At 40.4% G+C, this 12,348-nt stretch overlaps 1 protein-coding gene across 1 annotated transcript in view; it reads right to left on the reverse strand.

Annotated features, from left to right (window-relative positions):
- Positions 1 to 458: 458 nt before the first annotated feature.
- LOC101859372 (protein starmaker) overlaps positions 459 to 12,348 on the reverse strand; it is a gene marked incomplete in the record, with an annotated part of 21,162 nt that continues 9,272 nt past the window's right edge. The window contains 8 exon segments of the mRNA XM_013090088.1: positions 459 to 1,322; positions 1,685 to 1,749; positions 4,289 to 4,373; positions 4,938 to 5,731; positions 6,098 to 6,284; positions 9,831 to 10,103; positions 10,774 to 10,914; positions 12,046 to 12,074. Coding sequence (XP_012945542.1) covers positions 943 to 1,322; positions 1,685 to 1,749; positions 4,289 to 4,373; positions 4,938 to 5,731; positions 6,098 to 6,284; positions 9,831 to 10,103; positions 10,774 to 10,914; positions 12,046 to 12,074 — 1,954 coding nt within the window.

Genomic DNA, 12,348 nt, shown 5'->3' on the forward strand with positions numbered 1-12,348 from the left:
ATCTCTAACATCTCTACACAAAAGCTTACACCTCTACACAGGTAAACAAATCACTCACACCCACAAATCTATAAATCAGTAATACAATATATTAGCACTTTGCAGTCACACAGCCAGCAGTACAAACTACCCCATCTGGTCACCCAGTCAGGAGAGCGACTGCAACAGACTTCTCGGGCCTGGCACAGAACTGCACCAGGTGACAGGAACGGATGATTTTCACTGGTGCATTATTGTGCCAAGTGACTGCAAAGTGTTAATGTGACCTGTATATTTACAAGATAGGTCGCTTTTAAGCACAAGGGGGCTATCCTGAAAAATGCTGTTTAGAGAAAATTGAAGGTTAAGTTTTTGACCTTATTCAGTTTCTTTTAAAGACAAGGAGAGTTTTCTCTATAACCAAACAAATATACACACCAATGAAACAAAACTCCTCTTACAGGTAAGGAAATGCCCACTTTTGGAGTAGGTCAAGATTTCTGGAAACCCCCGAAATCTGTTAGCCCGCTTGTCCTTAAAAGTGACCACATATGCCTAACATGTTTCAGATCCTCACCATGTGCTGGAGCTCAAACCTCCTGTAAAGGTTCTGTCTTGTCTGTGACATTGTTAATGTTAGACTCAAACTCACCTCTTTCGACAATTTTCTCCTCATATTCAAGTCAAAGCTAAGTGAAAAGTCAGTAATTGTCCATGTTCTTGATGATGTATGTATTTCAGTGGATGACTGTATACCTCGCCTTGATCTGTATCTGTCAACTCTTTCTGGGTGTCAACTCTGTATAAGTCATTCAATCATTAACAGAACATGTCTATAAATCATTAAATCATAAACCATGGACAGAACTTGTCTACATATCATTAAATCATTGACAGAACATGCTATTTTCAGATTGTACCCTGTGTAAACAATGATAAAAAAAGTTGGAGAATGGTCTAGATCTAGTATTCGATGGTTGAGATATCGCTCGGCTTCTCCTGACTCACACTGCTAGCCTCCGTCGGTGTCGCTGGCTGGACGGTTTCCCCGAGCTTGCCTGAGCCCCCGGCACCCCCTGTGTTGCTTTCCTCCGTGGGTCTGGAACTTCCTTCGCTGTAGTGGTCGTCTGTGTGTGGCTGTGACGCGTCTTGACCACCCCGCACGCCGCCGCTGTTGTCAGCGAGAGCACCATTGTCCCGGCCGTCAGTTTTCTGGTCATGTGTCGTCTGGTTCGGCTCTGTGTGACCGCCCCGGGCCTGGTCTGTTGACTCCTCCACCTTGCTTCGGCTTCTGTGAGACTCTTCATCGTCGTCCGAGTAGTCGTCGTCCGAGTTCTCGTTTTCTGTGGGGATAAAGAACGTCAAGACAAAACATGACTCGATAAAGTTATTAACCCAATCCGTATGTCCTGGGGTCATTTTGTACGCCCGGGGTTGTATTCTTCACGTTTTAGAATACTTTGATGTGGTGTGCTTCTTGCTTTCCTATCAAACATCTATCGTCCTTATCTGTGCTCCTTCTTTTTTGTGTATGTTACTCTCTTGTAACACCTCTTATCTTCGGCACTTATATGACTTTATTGAGAGCGAAATGCTCGCAGCTAAACAGATTTGAAAACAACAACAACATGACCTTATTGTGTTGCAAGTGCTGTAAAACACTAACTAAAACTTTGAAAAGATCACTGAGAAACCTTCCACCTACCTTTCTTGACCACCATGAGCTGCTCTCTCCCGCCAAGTCGCGACAAAGGTCTGTCTTTGCCTTCCCTAAAGCAAAAAAAGTTTACGAAATGTTAAATTGAAAGCAAATATAATACTCAACAATGAGACAAAAAAAGTTTACGAAATGTTAAATTGAAAGCAAATATAATACTCAACAATGAGACAAAAAAAGTTTACGAAATGTTAAATTGAAAGCAAATATAATACTCAACAATGAGACAAAAAAAGTTTACGAACTTATGTTAAAATGAAAGCAAATATAATACTCAACAATGAGACAAAAAAAGTTTACGACACGTTAAATTGAAAGCAAATATAATACTCAACAATGAGACAAAAACTGCTCTCTCCCGCCAAGTCGCGACAAAGGTCTGTCTTTGCCTTCCCTAAAGCAAAAAAAGTTTACGACACGTTAAATTGAAAGCAAATATAATACTCAACAATGAGACAAAAAAAGTTTACGACACGTTAAATTGAAAGCAAATATAATACTCAACAATGAGACAAAAAAAGTTTACGAACTTATGTTAAAATGAAAGCAAATATAATACTCAATAATGAGACAAAAAAAAAGTTTACGAACTTATGTTAAAATGAAAGCACATATAATACTCAATAATGAGACAAAAAAAGTTTACGAACTTATGTTAAAATGAAAGCACATATAATACTCAATAATGAGATGAACAATGAAATGTACAAAATCTGGCCAAAACACACACCCCAGTAGCACCCATTGAAGCTGCACATTTGTTAAGTTGAGATGGGCTGGTTGCAAAACAAAACAAAAAAAAGATACAAAAACATATGTGAGGCAGCGTGGTGGAGTCAGGCTCTCGTCAAAATAATGAAATCGAAGAAAACAGCAGTTTTCTCCCTGCTTAGCAATTTTTATCAAATTTTTGTTTTTTGGCTCAACACCTTTTATGTCCATTTACAAACACATTCCTTTGAGGATTTCACCGAAAACGTTGATTAAAGGCACAAAAATATAAATTTACAGTCTCCATGGACTCTCCAGCTTTGGAATTTGCCTAGCTTTGGCGGCCATTTTTTCGCTAATGTTTCTTCTCAAATCAGTTGACCCCCACCTCCTTCAATCCAAAATATCTCCATTTCTATTGAAGATGGATGGGTAATTTTTTCATTGGAAGCAAGACAAATGAACAAGCTTTAAGATGATTCCGATAACTCAATATACCCAAAAATTGACGAGAGCCTGATTCCACCACGCTGCCTCACATAATTCTGAAACCATAATAAATCAGACAAACTGTTGAAGCCATGCTACCAATATTACATAACTGACACAACCAGACTTTATACTAAAATGTCACGATAGTTCACTCCCTAAAACAAGTATCTGTTACAAAGTTTTTGCACTACTATAAGTGTCCTGTAAACACAATCATCACCATCATCATCATCATCATCATCATCATCATCATCATCATCATCATCATCATCATCATTATCATCATTATCATCATCATCATCATCATCATCACCATCATCCAGTGCCAGATCTGCGACAGACATCGGCGATCATGTTTCTCCATTCATTCCTTTGCTCGAATGCTCTTAAAAAAGCTACTTTTCCCTGATCTTTTCCTGTCACCCACTTGTTCAGGTTCCCCAAGTAGGTTGCTCCGGGCCTACCCCTGCCTCGCTGGCCTTCAATTTTTGTTAGTGAGAGCTAGATGTTCAAGACCTTTAAACACAATAAGAAGGTTTTTTTCACATCTCAGCTAGAGAAGCAAATCATCTCCAAGAACTCAGAAGAACTTTAGCGCCCTGTATTTTTGAGAAAAAAAAACTTACAATGGATATTAGTTGAACTTTTCCTTACCCTATCAAAATCTTCATTACTGGAAATATTTCTGTCGTCTTTAACTTGTCCAGCTTGTTCACTCATAAACAATTGCGAGGCATCGTGGTCAAATCAGGCGCTCGGCAAAATAGTGAAATCAAAGAATCAGGCATTTTTACGTCACTTTGGCAATTTTTTTCTAATTTTTATTTTTTTGCTCAAAGCTTTTTATGTCCATATAAAAACACATTTTCGTGTGAATTTGACGAAAAACTTAATTAAAGGCACAAAATATGTAACTTTTCAGTTTTCAAGGACTCTCAAGCTATTGAAGTTACTAAACTTTGGCAGCCATTTTCTCTCTAATTTTACCCCTAAAACCAGAATACCCCAACTTCTTCAAATGCAAATATCTCGACATCCATCCAAGATAGATGGGCATTTTTTTCATAGAAATATAGACAAATGAACAAGCTTTATGTGGATACCAATAGCCCCACATGCACAATAATTGACGAGCGTGCGATTCCACCGTGCCGTGACACAACTCTGTTTACCTGTGTACGTGTCATAAACAGTTGTGTTTACCTGTGTACGAGTCATAAACAGTTGTGTTTACCTGTGTACGTGACATAAACAGTTGTGTTTACCTGTGTACGTGTCATAAACAGTTGTGTTTACCTGTGTACGTGACATAAACAGTTGTGTTTACCTGTGTACGTGTCATAAACAGTTGTGTTTACCTGTGTACGTGTCATAAACAGTTGTGTTTACCTGTGTACGTGTTGCTTCAGCTCTGGTCCATCCTCGGCAAACGAGTCTCCCCCATCTTGCTCCCCAGACGTGTCCTGAGCGCCATCTGTAGGACGGACAGACAGACACACAAAGACAACACACTCAGTTATCACAACAGGCAAGAAAATACGCCACACAGCTGTTTTTATGTTCGTCCTTTCTTCTGTAGATCAAACCGGGGGGGGGCACTACACACTGGCAGCTAGCTACAGTGCGTGGACTGTCTATATTGTCATTTTGTGTATTGTTGATTTCTTTTTTAAAAATCTTCATTATTATTTGGTAAAAACATTCCAAAGATGAAGTGACAGCAAAGCAAGACTGTTATCAGTAAGTCATGACTGTAGTGAAGGTCAAAAGCGATACATACGATAGTCTAAACCACAAGCTTAAGGTATTCCTGCAGAAGGCACATGGGCAGCATAATCATTCAATGGAATTATCTAAAATGAATACCAGACAAATTCCTTTTGGGTTCTAAATATTCCGTTCAAATCTGAAACACAAAACTTCAGTATGCTGGAAGATATTTACAAAACAAGTTGTATAGTTTTGTTTGGATCACCCTGTATATTCTGTAGTCTTCATGCAGCCTCTAATAAATTATTTTATTACGGCTAAAACTCACCAGAACCTTTCTCTTTCTTCTCCTCCACACTCTGCTTAGCTTCCACACTGCTCGTTGCCGTAGCAACGACCCCCTTCTTGCCCGTCCCTTCCCCTTTCTCCCCAGATGTTGCCTGTTGCTTCGGCTGCTCTGTTCCTTTCTTTTCTTCCTTCTTACTTTCTTCCAATTTGCTGGGACTCTTGGCGGGCTGGTACGTTTCTTTTGTGGATGTCCGAGGCTCCTGCTCCGACCCGTCCTTTTCTCTCGACCTCTCGTCCTGTCCCCCGATATCTCCGTACGTCGGATGATACTCGACTGCGTTGCCTCGTTGTTCGTGGGTGTCCCTGGCGGAAATCTTTGACCTCTCATCCTCATCTCCTAGCGACCTGTCATGCACTTCCTCCACCGTTATCGTTACGTCGGTAGCCCGGGGGGTTTCATCTTCCGGCTGAGTTTTCTGTTGGGGTTCAGCCTTGGTGTCTTTCGTCTCTTTCGAATGTTTCAAGTCGACTACGGGGGAAGTTTTAGCTTTCTGTTCCGACCTCTTGGAGTCTTCCTGGTTGTCCCCGGCGTCAGACAAACTGGACAGAGACGGCGACGGGGCCAGGGCGTCGCGAGACTTCAGCGGCATCGGGGACTCCACCCGGGCAGATTTTCCCGTCAAGTCCCCTGAACCTCGAGCTTTGCCAGATTTCTTGGCTCCGGTGTCTTGAGAGTTTTGTCTGCCAACTGCTCTCCTCTCGTTGGGTCTCTCTCGTGGCCTTTGACCTCTGGAGGAGGATGTTGACTGGGCATCTCTCGCTGATCTATTGGGCCTGAAAATTGTCGGGAAAAGATTCAGAATGTAACATGGAAATATTATCGCTTCTCAGCTGACATATAAAGAAGTTTTGTGAATACAATAAATTTCTGTGAATATGTATCTTATTTTACATGAGCAACAGATATTCAAATGCGTAACTATTTTTGTTTCTGTACTGGTTTGAAACAACAATCCTTGTAACAAAGTGAGAAAACAAAAAGTGAAATCATTTTTTACAAATAATTAAAACTAAAGTCTATTCCAGTAACAGACAAAATCAACAGAGGTATACTCAAAACCTCACAAATTTTAGCGAATGTACGTTATTAGCAAAGCAACTGCTGCTCCAAGAACAAGTGAGAAATCTGTGCGGACGTACTTAGTGGTGGTCTGGGTGGTGTTGGGTCTCGACTCGTCGTCCGGGTCTCGGCTCTGACTCGGCTTGCGGCCTCCTGGCGCAGACAGTGAGCGACTCTGCCTGTTAGGATCGCACGGGCCGAACTGTGTTTTGCGCGGCGTGGCCAGGTAACGGTTATATTTCTCCCAGTCCCGGTACTTGTACGTGCCTGTTAGATGGACAAGACAAGGAATACGAATGAGAAATATTAAAAAATGAATGAAATCAATTTTGTGAATATTTAAAGAACAGTCCGTAAACAGATCAGGGGAAAAAGAAATGTTCTTCTCCCTCAGTTCAAGAATATTTTCCCGTATAATTGAGAGGAAAGTAAATCATGTTTGTGAGGTCTGTATTCTGTTACTACTGGTAAGTTTATAAATGATGTCTATGTATCTAAAATTAACTCTACGTTCAGTGTGAAGACATATCGTACATGAGTGAAACTTACTTCTACTTCTACTTCTACTTTTACTGCAAGGATAGCTCCAATGTAGGAGGCATAGGACTCAACTCAAGATATCTTATTGTTTTAGTTTTAGTAAGAGTTTTACGGCACTTGCAACTCAATAAGGTCAAGTAAGTGACGAAGATTAGAGGTGTTACAAGAGAGTAACAAACACTAAAGAGAAGGAAGGGAGATAGAGACGATAGATTTTTTATAGGAAAGAAGGAGCAAACCACACCAGAGCACCCGCCAACCACCCACAAGATATCTTGAGTCAACACTAAGTGACCTATAGGCCTACATTTTAAAAACAAAGCAAAAAAAACAACCCCAGGCTAACATCAGGCACACTGACCAAACAAGAAATGGGCCAAACGTTATAGAAGCAGTGACATGCAATACTCAAGGGAGGAAAAAGTTGAACAAAAGCAACAATTTTTCAAGCAGCAGAATAGGTCTACATCAATTATGTTGATATTTTTGAAGGGATTCACAAACTTTTTAAACGGATACAGCACACTAAGTTTACGAGACTCAATCAGGATAAAAGGAGCATGGTGCGATTAAGACTTTTCTTTGTATCACTTACAAATGGCCGCTTTTAAGCACAAGGGGGCTATCCCGATAAAAAGCTGTTTGAGAAAACTGAAGGTAAAGTTTTTGCCCCTTGTTCAGTTTCTTTGAAAGACAAAAAGAGTTTTCTCTATAACCAAACAAATACACACTGCTGAAACCAAACTTCTCCTATAGGTAGGGCAATGCCCTCTTTTGGTGTAGGTCAAGATTTCTGGAAACCCCCAATATCTGGGTTAGCCCGCTTGTCCTTAAAAGCGACCAAATATAGCCATCACAAGGGCAGCAATGGGTAAAGACACACTAGTGAGAAAAGGTAGATGTTATTATGCTTTTCAGGCTGATATTTTCAGGAATAAATTGTTTGCAAAATGGAAATCTTAACTTAAATTTTATTTTCAAGGTAATCAATGTTACTTTTTTGCCTACCAATAAACAGTAGCTTAGTAAGCTTACAGCTAGGTCAGTTAAAACACCGGCAGGTTTTGCGTTAACTCTCTGGAACAGTGACACAGACAACTCTCCTCACACAGTTCCTATCACACGTGCAACAAACACATAGATGTTTACAAGTACTGATGCCGTCTTCCTCTTTGCCTTCACAGAAGAAACAATGTTTACTATTCTAGCCCTAATCAAGTGATTACACACCCAAGTGCCATGCACTAAATGGAAGGTCAATATAACATTTTTTAACCTGCCAGCCCCCCAATTTTTTATTGATTTGGTGTAATTATGTTGTGTTCTTTTCGTTGTCAGAATTTCTCTCTTCCCTCATTTGAAGCAGGCATGTGCAACTTCCAAGAATTGTGAAGTGTTCAGTTCTATTGTCTTTGACTCAGACCTAGAGGGGAATGTATAAGTGACAAGTGACACTAAGTACTGTCAGTGACGACACAGAAAGTGACCACCGTCGGGAGAGTGAGAAAACTACATGCATATATTTATATATTGTATTTTATATATATATACACATTTGCCAGCTGGTGGCAATGAGGGACCTGCACCTTTTCATCTCCAGTATGTCCGTGGTAACTCGCAATACCTGATCAATGTGAACATAGAGATGTGATTTACAATGTCAGGCATTTCTTTTTTCAGAAATATCATAGACCCCCCACCCCTCAAAGAAAAAAATAATTTCGTGTGCAAATCAATAACATACAACTTGTTAAAAAGTTTGGAAGAGGTTTTACGGTGCTCGCAACTGCATAAGGTCATATGAGCGCCCAAAGATTAAATGTGTTACAAAAGAGTAACAAAAAATAAAAAAGAAGGAGGGGAGATAAGGACGATAGATGTTTGATAGGGAAGAAGGAGCAAACCACACCAGAGCACTCACCAACCACCCACTTACATACAACTGAAACAAAACTGCTTAGTAAGGGAGGAGAACTCCCCACTATATCTCTCAGCACTGAGTGAGTCAAGTCCCTTTGCCTATTGAAACTATAGTATTTCAGGCAGTCTTTTCTAAGTTATGTTTCCTCTTATGGCCGAGCCTGTCTATACAATATTAATAGTAATAATATATAATTGACAGACAGAAAGTGCTGCATGTGTAGGGAAAGGAAAGTCCTGCAGGACTGAGATAGGCTGTCCCTCCTACAAATGTGAGGCAGGGCGGTGAAATCAGGCGCTCGTCAAATCAATGAAATCAAAGAAAACAGCCTTTTTTCTGAGAGTTGGGCAAATTGTTCTATTTCTGCGGGGATGTTACCACAAAAAAATGTAAATTTCAAGTTTTCCAGGACACTCAAGCTATGGAAGTCAGCAAACTTTGGCGGCCATTTTATCACTAATTTTACTTCTCATAGTAGTACAATAAGGCAACCCACCTTTTTCAATTGCAAGTATCTCGACTTCTATTCAAAATAGATGGGTATTTTTTTCCCTAAATACAAGACAAATAAACATGCTTTAAGATGATATTAATAACTATATGCCCAAAAATACATAAAAGTGTTTTTGAATGGACATACAAGGTGTCGAGCTAAAAAAGAAAAATTTAAAAAAATTTCCTATCTGGCCGAAAAATGCCGATTTCTCAGATTTCATTATTTTCACGAGCATCTGATTTCACCTCGATGCCTCACATATACGTTTGACCAGGACAACTGACACACTGTCTTCCTCAAGTTATCTGACTCCACGAGCCACTCCCTGAGGTTTTCCATTTTTCCAAGTTGTTTCACTTTCTTAGGATTTTCCTTCTGAAGTCTTCAGTCTGATGGGAGATTTGACACAGCCATCATTGTAAATGTATGTAATGTGTACAGTTTAGCTCGCATATAGCAACATTGGAGAGATGCAGGAATTTTTTCATTCTAATTCATTATGTACAAATTTCTTTTTTGGGCATTTTCAGTACAAAGAATAAACATGTACTAGAAGAAATTTTGGATGTGAAAATCTGTTTGCTATGTGCGTGTTTCGCAATGTGAATGCTAGACTTATATGTGTGTGTGTGTGTGTGTGTGTGTGTGTGTGTGTGTGTGTGTGTGTGTGCGCGCGCACATACGTGTGTATGTGTGTGTTTGTAGTCCCTCACCTTTATTGACCTCCTTCCACATAAGCTGTGTGTATTGCTCTGTTTCTGTGTGCATGTCTGTGTGTGTGTGTGTGTGTGTGTGTGTGTGTGTGTGTGTGTGTGTGTGTGTGTGTGTGTGTAAGTGTGTGTTTATATTCCCTCACCTTTATTGACCTCCTTCCACATCAGCTGCGTGTATTGTTCCTGTTTCTGAGCCCTCATGTCGCTCACGCTGTAGATCTTGGCGATGCTGGTCAGGTACCGCTTCTCCCCCCGCGACAGCCCCGGCCCGTTCAGAATGGGCGACATTGACCGGTCCTCTTTAGCAGTCGACACTCGGCTACGTGGGCGACGGTTCGCGTTGTACCAGCGCATAATGTCATAGTCCATGTGACCTTGACATTGAATGTGGTGATTGGGGTTGACCAGCGAACCATCTGAGAGACAGAGTAGACGACATGACTACTGTACTAACTTCCCTCTAAGAACTTAGTTGCATCATGATAATAATATTAATTAACCCAACAGAATTTCCATTTGTATTTATTTAATTATGAGTATGAGTATGAGAATCATTTTTAAAAGCTCACGAACATCAAAGAAGGGACACAGCAGTTTGAGAAGAAAGCTCTAAGAAGCAACAACCATCAAAGCTCTCCAAGACAACCGCCAACTCTCAAGGAGAAAATAGGTAATCTCAGATATTTCGTCCCTTTCTTTCTTCTGGAACATTGTCCCCCACTTTGTCAATGCCAGCCCTAACAAGTAAAGTCAAACTGAACCCCCCCCCCCCAATAAAAAACAAGAACTGTCTCAATGTAAGCATAAATATACAAACACTACTGAAGGGGAGGGCATGGAAGGGGGGGGGGGGTCACTCTCTCCCTCCAGAGTACACCAAAACTGTCTAGATGAAATCATAGATTATATATAAACACTACAGGGAGAGGGTGGGGTGGAAAACCAGTCAATGTCAAACCTCATGGGTGATTGAAGGGTTGGGGAGGGGGAGGGGCAGCCACTCTCTCCCTCATGAGTACTCACTGTAAAACCTTATGAAAGATTAGGGTTGGGGAGTTGGGGAGAGGAGGGGACCGGAGTACTCACTGTCAAACCTCATGGGCGGCCTCTGGTTGTTGTTGACCCAGGCGGGGCTCGGCGACACGCTGGGGGGGAAGATGGGCACAAACTTCTCGGACACGGACAGCGTGCAGTTCTTGTGGTGGTGGCAGTTGGTCTTGGGCTCCTCTGTGCCCGCACCAGACAACAGACAAAAAAACATCCATGACGCAATAGCCAAGAAAGATTTCCCTCCGAGATAATAAAGTATTATCTTATCTTATCTTATCTTATATTGTGTTATTGATCTGCCTATTTGATTAATGCTATAAATAGTCTTGAAAAGATGGGAGATTTCTTTTTACATGGCAGGTCTTGGGACTCTCTGAGCCCACACAATGACATTAATATTAATAGACAGCATTTTTGAAAAGCGCAAAATCCCGCTCAACAGCAAGCTCTATGCGCTTCACAATCTACACTATTACCCCAGCAGACCTGAGAGCATTCTGAAATAACCTCAACTTCCTGAGAAGCATACAACTGAGAAAAAACATCCATGAAGCACTATTGTGGAGTTAATCTATCTTTTTTATTATCGCTATAAGTAGTTTCGAAATGATGGGAGATTTCTTTTTACAAGGCAGTTCATCTTGGGCTTCTTTGTGCCTCCATAACAACAGAAAAACATATCCATGATGCATTATTGTGCTATAATTTCTATCTTACATTAATTAAATTATTAATCTATCTGCTTGATTAATGTTGGGAGTAGTTTTGAAATAATGGGGGATTTCTGTTTACATTGCAGGTTGCAGCTTTATGAGAAGAAAATGTCCCTTGTCTTTGGCACGTTTTTTATTGATTCTGGCTGTGTGCAAAAGTTCCCGTTCTTTTCTTCGTTGAGGGTCACAAAAATATAATATTGAACTTGGTTGATTTTTTAAAAAGATCTTTCTCCACTAGACAAACACACACACATACACAAACACACACACACACATGCAGACACATAATAACTCTTTCTCTCTCTCACTCTCTCGCTCTCTCTACCCCTTACCATACATCCCTCTCTCTCCTTTTTTCTTCTCAATAAAAAAAAGTCTAAGCATAATTGCAAAATACTTCAAATCACTTTAATGCCAATCAATATAAAAGTTTAAATTTCCATTTATTGAATATGATCCATCAAGAACCTACCAAAGGGTCCGAACGAACATTTGCCTCTCTCCTATACTAAATCACATATATTCTAATGTTTTCATCATAACATGTAAAAAAAAAATAGGTCTATCATATTCCGTATCACAACCAGTATACCTGATATGTGGCGATTAGGCTCCGGCTGCCTGAAAGAGAAAGGCAGAAAATCAAAGTTACAAAAATATTTTAAAAGCACCTTACCAACAAGATTGACAAGAGTAACATAGTATTAGGAGAAGAAAGAAGAAAAATGTGGCAAATATCGGTACAAAACAGGGATTCGGTAGATGGTCATGACTGTACAAAACACTCTTCTCCACCCCCACCCTTCTTTCTCTCTCTCTCCATTTCTCCCCTACTCTCTCTGTCTCTCTGTCTGTCTCTGTCTCTGTCTCTGTTTCTCTCTCTCTCTCTCTCTCT

Source organism: Aplysia californica, unplaced genomic scaffold (assembly GCF_000002075.1).
Source record: "Aplysia californica isolate F4 #8 unplaced genomic scaffold, AplCal3.0 scaffold01138, whole genome shotgun sequence".
Lineage (NCBI taxonomy): Eukaryota > Metazoa > Mollusca > Gastropoda > Aplysiida > Aplysiidae > Aplysia > Aplysia californica.